The sequence below is a fragment of the Fonsecaea monophora genome (genome assembly GCF_001642475.1).
Source record: "Fonsecaea monophora strain CBS 269.37 chromosome Unknown Scaff63, whole genome shotgun sequence".
Classification (NCBI taxonomy): domain Eukaryota; kingdom Fungi; phylum Ascomycota; class Eurotiomycetes; order Chaetothyriales; family Herpotrichiellaceae; genus Fonsecaea; species Fonsecaea monophora.
In genome coordinates, this window is record NW_019173994.1 from 40,563 (window position 1) to 55,626 (window position 15,064).

Here is a 15,064-nt window from a genome sequence, read left to right on the forward strand (position 1 = left end):
ATGACAGCGAAGGTTTCAGTGATGATGCTTGTCAGCGTTCGAAGATGCTCAATTTACGACGATCATATGTCTCTGGTAGAGTGTGAAAACTTGCTGAAATGCGTTGATGGTATGGCTACTTGTGTTGGGTTGGCAGGGGACAGGCGGTTGTCGTCGAACAAGGATCGAGACAAAACCATTTCAAGAATCGGGAGCTAACACTATTTAGTACTAGATCCAGTTTAATTAAGTCCTTGAGGTGGTGTCGGCACGTGCCCAGCTAGTTGGTACGTCTCTCTAAGTGGCTGGCGGCCCGGGTGGGGACGGCATTTTCACTTGCACTCGCCAGACCTGTTCCGATTGTTCTCACCTCTTCCCCACAGTATGACCCCAGGTTCACCAGTCCGCACTGTAGAGTGGCCGACTGCTTCGCATCTTCTGTTTCCTTTATATGGATAACGACGAAATGCGCTGTGTTGAACCGCATAATTGAGCATTTGGGCACATATTAATCAGGTGTGATCCTCACCCCTATCATCGTATACTCATCAGTACTCGATGTGACTCTCCAAGTATTCAAGACCTGGCCCAGCGGCGGACGTCTCCTCTCAATGTTGTGAAATGATTGCCATTCTGCATTCTGTTCACTTTCCACCTCCCATCAAGCAACGTCGATAGATCTTGGGCAGAAACATCCCACCTGCATTATTCAAGTCACATGAGCTTTCGAGAGAGGGATGACAACTGGCAAGCTTGATCAACCACGGGGAAGGTCCTGTGAGGAATGTAATCGGTAGGTAGGCAAGCTAGGACAAGGAATCTATGCTAACAAGGTCCCGCAAACAAGGAAAAAGGCGAAATGTACGTCGTTGTCTGTATTCATTTCTAGTTATCTGATGATAATGACGCTGCGCAGCAAGTAATAAACAGTGGCTAATATGGTGTACAGGTGACAAGAAAACCCCAAAATGCCATCGATGCCAACAATCGGGCTCGCGTTGCGTATATCCCACCCGCCGCAAGCGCACGACCCTGGAGACGAAGTTTCAAAGCCTCCGACGAAAGCTGGTAGATTCAAACCAGGCAGGTCAACTAGGTTCGCAGGAATCCACCTTTGACATATCTTGAGATGCCCGTGAGGGCTGGTCTTCCCGAAGAAGACAGAAGACAGAGGCTAACGTTTCTGCACGCAGAAGGGCTGCTGGATAACGTCGACCTAGATGTCCTACGTGGTGCTCTTCAACGGAGAGAGCAAAGGGCTGTGACGACAACGATGGAATCTCAATCTTCACCATCCAACAAGGAAGTTCGGGACCATCCAAATTACCAGGATCAGCAAGAACAGGATATCTCGCTATCACTACCATCACTACCACCATCGATTGTACCAGACACCCCAAACCCGCGGAATGCCTTGGACCCAAGCGAAGGTCATATTCCTGATCACTTGGATGTTGGAGGACCACACGATAGCCCGTCGCACGACTCTCATAATTGGCTTGGGAACATGACCTTTAGTCCCTTCACTGACAGTTATGGGATGTTCAGTTTCCTGAACCCGAGCGAGCACTATGGTCAGTCGCAGGCTCTATTTCTCCCCATCTGTCTTGCTGTCTGAATCCCTTCGTTAGTGAGAGAGTGGTATGGATCTTCTGACCTTTTCCTTTTTCGATTAGGCGACGCATGGTCAGGCTCCGCACACAGTCTGTCGGAAGATCTGAACCTCGCAGACAGGAATTCCTGTACACTCGCATTCCCACCAACATTAGTAGATGAATTGTAAGTAGCCCTTGAAATCCACTTTGATCCCCTCATTTCCAGGCTCTCGAATATTGCGTGTGAGACCTTGACTGACACGCATGAACACTCATCTTCCTCTCAGAATCGACCTGTTCTTCTTACGAGTTCAAACCTCTATCCCCATCTTTCACGAACCGAGATTCCGCCAAAAGTTCCGTGTCGGCAGCAACGACAACGACAGATACGCGAGGCTGTCTATCGAAGATGCTTTGATCGTGGCAGCCATGATGGCCTTGTCCGCGAGGTTCTCGACCAACGACTTCTTCTCGTCCACACCGTCCAAGGACAAGGGTAAAATGTTCGCCCGCAAAGCCAACGCTCTGTACGCGGAGGCTCTCCAGAGTGACGAACAGGGCAGCGAGGAGGGGAACGACATCTCTCTCGGATTCCTCCAGGGATGTATCCTCCTGGCGTTCTACGAGCAGTCGAACCGAATCACGACCCAGAGCTGGCTCCTGATAGGCACCTGTTGTCGACTTGCGATCGACCTGGGCTTGAACGAAGTGGACAAGGACGCTCTCATCACCACCGAAATCGCCACGTTCACCACACCACCCAACACCGACGCCGGGCACGAGTTCTCGGCAGCGAAAGACTCTTGGGTCCAAGAGGAGGAGAAGAGACGGGCGTGGTGGCTGGTGTGGGAACTGGACGTGTTCGCGGCCACCATCCTGCGTCGACCGCACGCGATCAACAAGGACCAAATGCACGTCTTGCTCCCAGTGTCGGACGCAGCATGGTTCTCAGAGACACCCACGGAGTCGATCCTGCTTCAGACGGGTTTCCTCCACGAGTGGCAGACGTTGGAAAACTGTGCTGACGCGGACGAACGGGCGTGGTTCCTGGTCACGACCCTCCTGATGGCCAGGGCCGCGGATCTCGCCTCTCCCGAGAACGGCTTCACACTGCAGGACATTGTCAACTTCGGGTCGACCTTGAACTGCTTCTCCCTGCTCCTCCCCCAGGGCTTCCAACTCGACTTTGTGCGCACACCGTTCAATGAGGGCAGCTTTGCTGGCAATAACTGGGCGCTGCTCACGATATTCATGCTCCACACGTGCGTTTTTGTTTTGTTTTTTTCCTCTCCGCCGCCAACCTGTTGATATCGATAAAACTGATGATCGAATCTAACACCTCCCCGACTTTTCTATAGTGCCCGCGTCCTCGTCCGAAATGCACAGTACATCAAGTCCCAAACCGAGCTACATGACCCGGCCGCGGTGACGGCGCTCCCTTCCGGCCCGCACAATGATACGTATCTCGTGTTCCGGGCCATGGAAGCCTGGCCGCCCGAATACCTCATCTACGCGTGTCCGTTTGTGTCGTGCACCATCATCGGACCGGCCTTTGACAACATCCGGGCCGCGCTGCTGTTCGAGCCGGGGAACCACGGCAACTATCTGTCCATGTTGAAGCTGATTCTCAAGAGGATCGGGGCGTTTTGGGGCATTGGCGAGAGTGCCTTGAGTGAGTCTGCCTCCCTCTTTTGGCCCACCCCAAGCAGCACAGTGTATCCCACCCACGATGAACCCACCGACAGGATTCTCGCTAACGCAAAGCCGCCCCTTTTCCCCCTCTCCCCACCATCCACCTGTATCGCACAGGGAGGGTGATCAGGGGATCAGGGGAGAGTGGGAGCGGCGCCGAATCGCACAGGACTCGTTGAAATCTTCGAACACGAAGTCAAGGTCAACGGCTCGTTTCGCAAACAGGCCTTTCACCGCTACGCAAAGGACTTTTCGTTGCTGGTGGTGGATCCGGCGAGGAATGCGTGATGCTCGCAGCCATGCCATGTTCATATGCATATCGCGAAACCAGGGAATGGAAAAACGGGAAATGGATTTGAAGAAGAAACAAACTCCTATTGACCCTGGGCCCCAGAGGAAACGAGAAAAAAAATTTAATCAAAAAGGCTGTTTATCGAAATCCATACAGTGTTGCAATCTTGTTGTCTCGAGTTATGTAGAAATATCGTCGTCATCTTCCCAGGACATAATACCTCTCGGCCCTCTCCAAAGGAGGCGCCGCGATGGTGCCAATTTACCACAGAAAGACAACCTGAACCAAACAGTTCCAAAGATCATCTCTCTGTCTTGACAGTGAAACCTCAATACTCCACCCAGGATGGATCGCTTCGGTACGATTCTAGGAGAAGAAACATGCCCGTTTCCTGGTCAATAGCTGGCCATTGGCAGTGGCCACTGGCACTGGCGGACAGCCTGTCCCCCCTGGTCTGTACGAGGTATACCTAGGGTGCCTAACTTCCGGCTTTCATCAATGCCGGTTGAAGGATATGACTAGTTTCACCTATCCGTCTTGACTCCGGACTCTGGTTTGCGAATCGCTCCCGCTCTCTTTCCCCAGAGGCCACAGGATGGGTATGTGGATAGAATGATGACTAGACCCGGACTTGAGACCCCCCAGGTTGTGGAGGCAAAGACGGGGAATAACCCCATGGGTGGACGCGGCGAGCAATACGTCAACGTCTAGCTGACCCACCACCAGGAAATACTAGACACCGATGGGGGCAATGGGAACAGGACCTTGTCTTATTCATGATCATATTCTCACCACGGTTCCCGGTTCCCGTATGTCGTAAGGAACAGAGGTGACTGTCGCCTATCGCGTTGTCTTGACCTGTGTGGGGAAAGCCGGAACAAATCAGTCTTTGATCCAAATACAGACTATCGACGGCGAGGTAGACAAAGTAGGCCCATTGCTATCCCGCTGTTGATGGCGTCAATCCACAAGAATGTGACCCGTTCCAATATGGCATGACATTACCAGCTCTTTTCTTCTCGCCTGTCCGCTTCCATCCCATCCGCCAGATCGAACACGTTTGGTCATGTTCCCCCGTCAATATCGGCTCCGCTAGCCATGTCTCACCATTTGGTCGAGCCCCCGTCAATCAGGAAATCTTGTCCTGTCACATATCTGCTTGCGTTGCTCGCTAAATAGAGTGAGATACCAACATAGTCCTCGGGCATGCCAATGAATCCCAGCATGGTGTCGTTTTGCCACTGCTTTATGATCTTCGGGTATCCCTCTGTCATACTCGTCAAGGTGTAGCCAGGGCTGATCGAATTGACTCTGATCCCACGTGGTCCCAGTTCTTTTGCTATTTCAGGTACCATTCCCCGGACGGCCGACTTGGTCACGGCGTATGCGCTTGAATTGTGCGTTCGAACCGCCACGTAAGACGTTGTGCTAGCAATGACAATGATGCTTTTAGTCTTGCTCCTGTTTGCGCACCCATTGCTTAACATGTCCGTGGTCTCGCCACGATCTGGCCTGGATCCGATCATTGTTTGCGCGGCAAGTTGGCAGGTAAAATATACCCCTTTAACGTTGACCTTCATTAGCTTATCAAAGTCGGTTTCTTCGGTGGCGAGAAAGTCCTTGATTTGGTTGATCCCTGCAGCTGCGATGCAGATGTCTAGACCACTGTCACCGCAGAAAGGATGAAGTGTATCTTCAAAAGCCTGTTTAAGGGACGCCACACACGACACGTCAACCTTCCGATACGCGGTGCGAATGCCGTAGGAGCTTGCAATACTTTCGAATTCCGTCGAAGGTGGGGAGATGTCAAAGACCACGACATTCACTCCAGCTCGAGCAAGGCCAGTGACTAAAGCGAGCCCTATGCCTTGGTTGCCGCCAGTGACTAGAGCATAAAGCCCACGAACTGAAAGCTGTATGGTGTTTTCCATTTAGTTGGTGAACGGAAAGCACTTGAATGTTTGATGATTCTGGTAGTGGGTGTATGACAGCCAGATTTACAAACATACCTGTTCCATTTCAGCCATTTCCCCTGGTCAGAAAACTGCAGTCTTGATGTTTGAGATACTTGTGAATCTGGAAGAGGCGAACGCTCTTGTTGCGACTCACGTAGCTCATATTCGCTCTTCTTGGACCGTGTTTGGGGACTGCGGCGGTGATCAGAATGCCGGGAACGGACGGCATTCTATGAGGCCGGAGATAGAAGTCAAGAACAGTTGAGACTCGATGTGGTATCTCGGCCATGGCAGAGGTTGGCATTGTGGATGCCACGTTTTTCAGCAACCTGATTGGAGCTTTTGATACGATACTCTTCCCCTTGACAGTCTGTAACTTGACATACCTCGGCGCCACGTTCACCTTGGAGGGCTTCGAACGCCATTGTTCTCTGACACAGTATTCTCGCTGTCAGAGAGAACAGTGCCACTTTGGTCTTTGTAATGGCATACTTACCCTCCTTGTTAAGAACGATTCGTTAGAATGCTTATAGCCATATCACCAACAAGACCAGAACTGTCAGAGGCTAGAAAAGTGGTCGTTGTCACCGGCGCAGCAGGCACGTATTGGCGTGGCGACTTGTATGGCATTCGCTCGTGCTGGAGCCCACGATGTAGCAATGCAAGATGTCAACAGTGAGAACTTACGACGTGTAATTCATAGGTTGAGCAACAAGGAGAATGGCAACCCTCCAACCTTCATGTGTTCCTCGTCGACATCACGAACCAGACCGTAATTAGAGACACCTTCGCCTCGATCGAGTCGAACTTGGGCAAGTCGAACATCTTCGTCAACAACGTGGGTTACCAACCTTCCCGGAGCTCTAGGAGATGTCATAGAGTGCGTTGTTCGGGGGGGTCGACATCAAAAACTCGATCTTTGTCTCCACAAGCAAGGACGCACAGATTCACAGATTGTAGTCTTCTTGGTGCACTAAAACTTGGCTGTTTAGATGATTTGAACAAGACCTTCTGGCAGCCCATCTGACCTTGTGTATCCTCGTGCAGGTATTCAAGTTTTTCACTTTTGCAAACACATGCTTTTCTTGCGAGATCGGTCATGGTAGATGGTTCGAGGCGCAATAGACTCACGGTCCCATCAGCCGGCGTGGGCCAATCGCATAGAACATGTGCCACGTCCTGAATGGGGTTCAAGTGTGGCAACTGAGTGGCTGGACTCAGTACACGTACTCACTCCAGTGTGACTTGTGCGTCTCCTTGCCGAATTTCAGCTGCACATTTGGTCTCTGGGTGTGGCTGAGCAATTAGCCGACGGGAACGTGAAGGGCCACAGGTGTACCTCGTACGTGCGAGTACTGTAAAACGATGTGCCCGGAAAGAGGCCGTTGCTGGTAGTAGTAGTCAGAGGGTGGTGTTTCAGCTGCGCCCGCCAGGTTTGCGCAATAGGACAGTTGGAATCAGGGAAGAGAAAGTCAATCCAATGCGCGCAACCATTGCTGGAAAGGCGAATTGAACCTTTGCCCAAAGAACTCATGACTCTGGCTACAGTGACCAGTATAATAACAGAAGGCACTGCAAGAGAATGTGCCATGGGTAGCCGTTTGTGTTCTCGTCTCACAATCACAACTCTCAAACAAGCTCTGTACCAGCCAACCCCCTTATTGAACCAGTGCCAACCCCCCAGGGTCACCACCTCACCCAGCCAGGCCTGCTGGTCACCCCAAGTATCTACTCTAGGCTCCGCTTTCTGGGCTGGGAACCACCGCCTGCTGCCACAATCTAAGCTTTTTGTCAAGCAAATCGCCGCCCACCTTCCCTCCAACACCCACCGCTAGCCACTGACTGCGGTTGCTGGCACCAGACCCTCTTTGACCTCTTAAATCTCTCTTCTTTCTTCATCCGCCTTGATAACTCGCATTGCATTCATTCATCCATTGCGATCACCTTTCAATTATCGCAACCATCTCGGACTCATCAACCCACGCTCTCTTTTGACATTTGACGGATAACCGACTCTACATCCCACACCGCCGTTGCAATGTCGAGCCAACAATACTACCAAGGTGGTCCTCAGTACCCTCCGCAAAGGTGAGTTGTCCTGACTTCGAGTCCTCTCTCGATACCGCCTGCCTACGCTGTATCTTTCCATGTACCTCATGAGACTTGCTCGCAAGTTCAGAAAAGAGCACACGTTCACCTGAGCGCATCCATTTTCTGTAGCCTGCGCTCGCCTTGTTACCACGTTGTCACCACACCTCTTCTCTCACCATCACTTTTTTTTGGCGCTGCCCACTAATTTATATCCTTCAATAGCTACGGAGGAGGTTATCCGCCTCAAGGCCCTCCGCAAGGTTACTACCCACCACCGCAAGGGGGTATGCCATACCAACAGCCTCAAAACTACCCTCCGCCACAACCGGCGCCTCGAGGACAAGACCGTGGATGCTTGGGCGCCTGGTAAGAAGCACCATACCTCTTTCCCCGTCCTGGGGCCTCAGGAAGTAGGCGCTTAAAGGATGCATAGCCACTAACATTGTTTGATAGTCTTGCGGCCCTTTGCTGCTGCTTTGTTTGCGAAGAGGGATGTGAATGCTGCGCGGACTGCTGCGAGTGCTTTGCCGAATGCTGCTGAGCGGCGACGATCCGGGAAGAGAAGAAGGCGGTGGAAAAGGAGATTGGAAGAGAAGTCAGTGATTGACGAGCGAGTCGGGTACTCTTGAGAGCGACAAATGTACACCCCGAGACTACTCTTCCATTTGCATCCGCCCTCCTCGAGCCCATGACACACATCCAAGCTACGAATCAACTCAACAACGGTCTGTGTCTTACAGATCCACAAATCCAATAATGACACCTTCAATGGGGATATGGCATGGTACATACAGTGGAGACGAGCAAAAGCGCCTGCGTTTTGCACGAGTTTTTATCTCTCATTTCCTTTGCGCCTTTTGTGCTCTGCGTTCTGCTAGCTGCGCTTGTCTACTTTGAACAGAACTGCAATCAGCGCAAGGGGGTGGATACTGGGTCTTTGTTTCCGTGTTTTTCACCTGCCCGTTCAATAAAGCTTTGCAATATCAAAATCATTCAATCAAATGCTTATAGCCAAGGAAGAGAGGGAACTCCTGGATTTTTCTCTTGCATGGTCAAGTTTAGTTGCTGCCACCACCGACCCAACCACCATCAGCCAGCCTCCCGCCGTCTTGCCTCTGGGATTCCAAGCTCACGGCACTTACATACGAAGTACTTCTGTGCGGTGCCCCCAGATCGAGAGGACTTCATCCCGGATGTGTGAGTGATGTGAACAACGTACAGGAGTCGAGCCCCAGCTAGCTACGCACAGCAAAGCAATCAGAGGATCTGAAACGATATGAGATAGCTGGCGCTGTGGCAAAAAGACTGCCAGGAGACCCAGCGTCCTCAAGAATCTTGGATTCATTCGTGGTGTACAATATTAAAGACGCAGCAAGCGCACCGCTCAAGCCGCCCCAACTCATGGCTGTGCCATGGACCAAATGTCCGGAGCCATCGTCATCCTGTGCCCGGTGGAGGTGCGTCCCCAATGCTTGTGCTATGCTGAAAGCTTTTATATGTTCATTAACGATAGTAAGAAATTCGTCTTCCATCCACGTCTCCCTGTCTCGAACGCACCACATGATCTAGAAAAGAGACAACATCCATCAGCAACAGCATGTTAGGTGGTCCCAGCATACCCACTCAAAATCCCATCATCACTTGACTAGACTGGCCGCCGCCGCCGCTGCAGCTAAATCAGATCTATTACTCAGACTCCTTTGGCCGACAGTCAGTCTTGCCAGGTTCGGATTGGACGCCGACGATGTCATCGCCGCATGTGACGCGCGCTTGGCTTGTGATGTCGCTTGAAAGCTCCCAGTCATGGTTGACTGGCGCCGTGGGCCTCCCTTGTTTGGAGAGGTCTCCTGTCGACCTGAAACTGGCGCCTTCAACGTAGTTGGAGGTTGTGGCAGTGGTCTAATGCCCCCCCCGGTGGTGGTCAGAGAATTCCCTCTCTTGACTGGTGAGTTCACAGCCGACTGGGTGTTCCTCCTGGTAGCGCTCGAGCTCATTTTGATCCCTGTAATAAATTCATGCTTGTTCGCCTCGTGAGGTGTCATTCGTCGTGTCGGATCCCACTTCAAACACTTAGTTATAAAGTCTAGGAATGCTTCGTCATCACATCTCAAGACTTGTCGTAAATCCTTGGAGCTCGGCCGCCTTCTCTTTCCCTTAGAAGATACCGTCAAGCGAGGTTTACCCATCGAGTCGAAGAAGAGCTTCTTCCGGCTACTCTTCTCAATGAGATGCTTCTCTGGAGGACCAAAGACTTCCATAATGCAGGCAAGTTGCTCCTGCTCGTTTTCTCCTGGGAAGATTGGATAGCCAGTGTAAAGCTCTGCCAGGATGCAGCCAACGCTCCACATGTCGATGGGCATGCCGTAAGACATTCCAAGAATGACTTCGGGTGACCGATAGAATCGGGATTGGATATAAGTGTACACCTTCTCGTGCTCGAAACAGCTGGAACCAAAATCAATCACCTTTATTTCAGAATGGACAGGATGCGCGAGGAGGATATTTTCTGGTTTGAGATCGCAATGAATAACCTTGTGGTGCTGCAGAAGGACCAGACATTGGAGAAGTTGTTTCGTGAATCGTCGGATCAGTTTCAGCGAGAAACCTCGGAAGTCGTGCGCTTTGATGAATTCGTACAGGTTCATACCCAGGAGGTCGGTAGAAATACAAAGATGGCCGCGGAAATAAAAGCTTTGATCGAAATTGACAACGCTGTGCTTCTTGTGAGGATCCTGGTATCGTGTTAGCGAGCGAAAAACAATTCAAATCTCTCGTGCTCTCGACTTACCCATTCCTTGAGCTTTTGCAGGATGTTGACCTCCACAAGAGCCTGTTGATGGAATCTTTTCTTGTTGCGAATGATCTTTACTGCAACAAGAATTCCAGTCTTGTGATCAACACAGCGTACGACCTGTCCAAAGCTACCTTTCCCAAGAAGATCAACAACCTCGTATCGGTAGGCCAGATGATCTCCTTCAACGATATTGTAATCACCGCGTTCATCATCATATCCGAAATTGGTGGAAGTTGACCCCGGGTCCCCCACAATTTTCCTTGCGTTGAGAGTTCCCGTGAAGTAAACGTCCGGGAAATCAACAATCTCGCCTCGTTCAAAGATATTCAGGTCAAAAATGCGCGCGGCAGCAACGTGTGACATGCGAGTGGTAGGTTTGGCCCGCGCTCGAAGGTTGTCCAACTCCCGTGCGGCTGATTCAAAATCCTTCCTCTTCGAAGCGAGCTTCTTCATTTCATCTTCTGCAACCATGTCGTCGCGATCTAAAGGTGGTTGCTCTTGTTGACGTTGTACTGGTTTATGGGCAGCAAGGTTGAGAGCACTAGACGAGAGGGATCCCGACCGATGTGAATTAGCTGCGAGAATTCTCCCAGAATCGAGTGATGGACGACCACTTGACACGGTATTGTCAAAGCTCTCCTTTCGTTCTGGACCGTTGTTTGTGCTAGACGTGGATGTCTGTCTCCGGGACCTGAGGTAAGACGGCCGTTGAGGACTTGCAGCCCCAGCATGGATATTGGCCCAGCTTGCGGACGCTGGAAGCTTTGGCGGAGGCATGTTATCATACTTGGACAAGTCGGGCAAGTCTTCGTCCTGCGTCGCTGTTTCTGGCAACTTCGACTCGCTCCGTTTGCGACTCAATTTCCTCCTGAGCGAAGTTGTAGAGAACACAGACTCACTCTCGGTATGCTTTTCTGCCGGACTTGGGACGACCGTGGCTTCGGATTTCGGTGTGATTGAGAAGCTAGGGGCACGGGGTCCGTTCGGTCGAGGTTGACTTGGGTTCCTGTTCAACTCGTTGATGAAGTTGGGTCGCATATAGTTCGAAAACTCATCGTTGCTCTTGGGCAGGGAGGAAGATACAAATGGTGAGATTGTGCGACTTTTATCGGATTCAAAAGAGAACACCGGCAAGTTTGGACTGATATCGCTCGGCGGTCGGAGCTCATCCGACCGTAGAGCATGGTGCGAGGTGCTACTTCGCATTGTCGTGCCCTCGTCGGCAGTTTTCGGTCCTCTAGAAAAGAAAGTTGCCTTGGAAGCCGTCATGGGTGTGCTCGGTGTTTTCATGGTGTTCCGGGCTCCAGGTGGTGTCACCGGAAGCTCCCCAGTCTCGGAGTTTGTATTCAGTGACCTGATTTTGGCGGAGGTAGGTGTGCTCAACGGCAACAGGTTCAATGGCGGTAGCCTGAGCGATTGGAGCGACTTCTTATTCGCTTTTGCCTGAGGTTGCGGATGTGGCTGTGGTTGCGATTTGGGCTTGAGCTCGGGCTCGACTGGAGGAGGCTGAGGTTGTGATGCGGGACTATGCGAGACATTGCTGGAGGCGCGAGGTGTCTCCAATGCCTTCATTGCATCAGCTACAGTGGACACCACTGGACTCGCAGAGATAGCTCCATCAAATGGCGGCAGACTGGAGGACCTCGCCGAGAAGAAGGGTTGGTCCATCTCACTCCCGGGAGATTCATAAGCTTTTGGTATAGCAGGGACAGGTGGCACTTCCAACTCATAGTTGGTGGTTGTGGAAATATCGAGCCGGGGTTTCGCTGTAGGCAATCTCGAAGAGCTAACGGGTTGGGGAAGTCTGACGGGGATATTGACAACATTCCGAACAGAATTATAACTAGTATTTGATGACAAAGATTGACCTGAGCTGTAGGATTTGCGATTGGGATCCGGAGTGGTCCGTGAAGACGACGGCGTCAAACTCTTGCGGTTTGGTATCGCTGGAGACTGTAGATCGGACTGGGGGAGCTGGGGTATAGGCTCAGGCTGAGGAGTTGGGGGAGCTTGTGAGATCCGGCTTTGAGGCAACGGTGGTGCTGGGGGAACAATCGACATTCGTTTCATGCGGCGAGCATCGGTCGGGCTGACGGTACGAGCCCCCAACCCAGTCGCATGATGGGGCATGACAGATATCCTCCGGTTACGGTCAGCATTTCCTCCTGGAGTGGTTGTCCTACCAGGCGTCCCACTCCTTCTCGTAGGCGTGTTGTGGGTTGTAGTCGAAGTTGACCGTGATTGATCCGGTGTCCTCGAAGGAGTGAGCAAGTCTTTGGAGTTTTGTCGTTTGGGAGCTAATGATGCCCTTGATTTAGTTGTGCTCGGAGTCTTCGTATCTTCTGCTCCGTTCTCTCCAGTCCGACTTGGTAACTGCCTCAAGGACAAGTTCTTGCTGCTTTCCGTACTAGATTTCCTCCCCCCTGCGCTCGGCCGTCTCCTCACTGTTGACTTTTCTGCATTATCTGGAGCAACAAAGGTGCCTGGCCCCACAGACTTTCTCGGTGCTTTGGGGCCACCGTTTGCGTTGTTGAAGGAATTAGGCGGGAAATGGCTCTGTCTCCGTCCTCGAAGAATCGATGTTGTGGCCGTGGCCATGGAGTCAGACTTCACAGAATTCCTCGAATTATTCGACGCAGTAGAACTTTTGCGGGTTACTGGGACCACACCAGAACCTTTCCGCGACGGTATGGGAATCGCTGGCTGTGCAGGTGTCTTCTTTTGGTCGGGTGCAGGCGCGTCAGAGGCGGGAGGAGCTTTGGCTGTTGTCCCTCGCCCGGGTAGAGGGAAATGGTTCAGACTGGGTTCAGTGCCAACAATTGTGTCTTGGAAATCGTCGAAGTTGAATGTCGGCTCCAGGAAATTCCCGAAATCCAACGAGCCATCACGATCGTCTCGCGATGGGGGTTTTGCCTGTATAGATGCAAAACTGAATCTGGAGATGTCATTTATGGATAGCTCGTTGGTGTATGGATCGTGGGAAGCAACGGCGGAGGCGCCTCGTACAGACTTAAACTGGGGAGTTATCGAGTTGCTGGCGGACCTGGAACACAGAAGGGACGGGTTAGCTTTCACGGATTGTACCTGTCGACGGAAACCGCGATACTCACCTCTTCCCTAGGCTACCGTAGTCCAAGGGACGCGGACCCATCGGGGTTTTTGTGACGTTGGGGATGGACGATTGTCTCCTGCGAGTTGTTGTGGCATTTTCACCCGAGTCGCGTTTAGTGGTCGCCGTCGATACTGTCATAGAGGCAGCCGGGAAGGAAGAAGGCGGCTGTTTCTTGGACGGATGAGTGTCGACTCCTGCGACGGCAACTGTATCGTCACACAAAGTCAGCTGGGGTTCCTGCTGCAGGTATCCAGTGGCATTGCATCACGTTCGTACCACCACTGCTATCCGAGTCGTCGGATCTCGTGTTGCTCGCCTTCACACTACTGGACTGTGTTGTTCCAGATGCATTCTGTCGGTAAGGCATGGCGAGAAAGGTGCCACTGCCCCTATCCCGTCTCTTTCACATACAGGTTTCCCGTCATTCAATGCTGGAGCCTCGACATTGCCACACAAGGCTGGTGCTCATTCCATTAGGATGATAGAGGTCGGGTTGGCAGTGAGAATTGTAGGTCAAACCGGCCCCGTCGCGACCTTTCTCTGAGAGAGTGGACCGGGGTGTCCGCCCAGGGAGTGCGTGGGTGTGGGCGACAGTTCGACGTGGTGGACGCGTACTTTGGAATGTCGTCAGGGGAGGATTCCGAGGAGCCGGCTGAGCTGGGATGAGATCAAAATCAAGCAAGAATGAACCCCGGTTCAGGATTGTTTCAAGATACAGGTACCAAAGGATGCTGGAGAGGATCTGTTATTTGTCCAGGGTAGGGTCTGAGTAGGAAATCTGTGATGTTGCGGTGACAATAATCAAACTGCCAAAAAGCGACCCTCCCAAACCTGGCTCGACAAAGAAACAGCGCAGGTCCATCCGTTCTGGGCTTGCGAAGAGCGATGGAGTTGGGACAGGGGTTGGGGGGGCATCATCCATGGCTACGGTGGCCGTGTGCCTGAGCTGGGCTGTCCCTAGGGTCCTCTAAAAGGCTCTACGGGGGACGATCGTGGGTGGAGGAGCCAAACGGATTGCCCACTATAAGGTGTGGCTTTCCTGCATTGGGTGTCCTGCAGAGGTTTAACGGGGCCTAGAAACCCTAGTTGTCCAAGTGGGTGCAGAGATTGGCCATCAAACAAAACCCTCCACTAGAAGGGCCGACTGCTAGGCAATCAACCTGTGGCAATCTCGTCTCGCATCGATCCTCGGCCATGGGTTAATATTAAAAATCCTCAAAATGGCTTCGCTACACAACTATCAAGTCCCTCGAGCAGCGTGGGAAATCCCGGGGTTCTCTGCACAAATCCAAGGATAAGAGAGTGGGATGCAGGCTTTCCGGGTATTGCGACAAATGTCAAACCCGTGTTTCGTGTCACCTGAGAGATTCCAAGTGCACACATGTCTGCCACAGTCAAGCCACACGTGGCTGGATGATCACATGACCCATAAATATAGCCACATGGACGTTACCCGACTACGAGTTCATGTATCTTCCCCATTCCAAAGAACATCAATTCAATCTCGCGCAGTGCGATTTTTGCCTGCTGCACAGGCTTACCACAACGGGAAAA

The 15,064-nt window shown here is 52.0% G+C and overlaps 3 protein-coding genes across 3 annotated transcripts; 1 reads left to right on the forward strand and 2 right to left on the reverse strand.

Moving 5' to 3' along the window:
- Positions 1 to 1,108: 1,108 nt before the first annotated feature.
- AYO21_07804 (hypothetical protein) lies at positions 1,109 to 3,554 on the forward strand (the record flags this gene model as incomplete). Its single annotated transcript, XM_022657757.1, has 5 exons — positions 1,109 to 1,553; positions 1,656 to 1,758; positions 1,862 to 2,836; positions 2,933 to 3,246; positions 3,436 to 3,554. The coding sequence occupies 5 exons, from the start codon at positions 1,109 to 1,111 to the stop codon at positions 3,552 to 3,554; spliced, it is 1,956 nt and encodes a 651-aa protein (XP_022509906.1).
- Positions 3,555 to 4,661: 1,107 nt separating this feature from the next.
- Positions 4,662 to 5,817, reverse strand: AYO21_07805 (hypothetical protein; the record flags this gene model as incomplete). Its single annotated transcript, XM_022657758.1, has 2 exons — positions 4,662 to 5,471; positions 5,668 to 5,817. The coding sequence occupies 2 exons, from the start codon at positions 5,815 to 5,817 to the stop codon at positions 4,662 to 4,664; spliced, it is 960 nt and encodes a 319-aa protein (XP_022509907.1).
- Positions 5,818 to 9,241: 3,424 nt separating this feature from the next.
- AYO21_07806 (hypothetical protein) lies at positions 9,242 to 13,877 on the reverse strand (the record flags this gene model as incomplete). The annotated part of the gene is made up of 4 exons (XM_022657759.1): positions 9,242 to 10,336; positions 10,393 to 13,441; positions 13,509 to 13,716; positions 13,787 to 13,877. 4 exons carry the CDS (start codon positions 13,875 to 13,877, stop codon positions 9,242 to 9,244), a joined length of 4,443 nt encoding a protein of 1,480 aa, XP_022509908.1.
- Between the last annotated feature and the right edge of the window lie 1,187 nt (positions 13,878 to 15,064).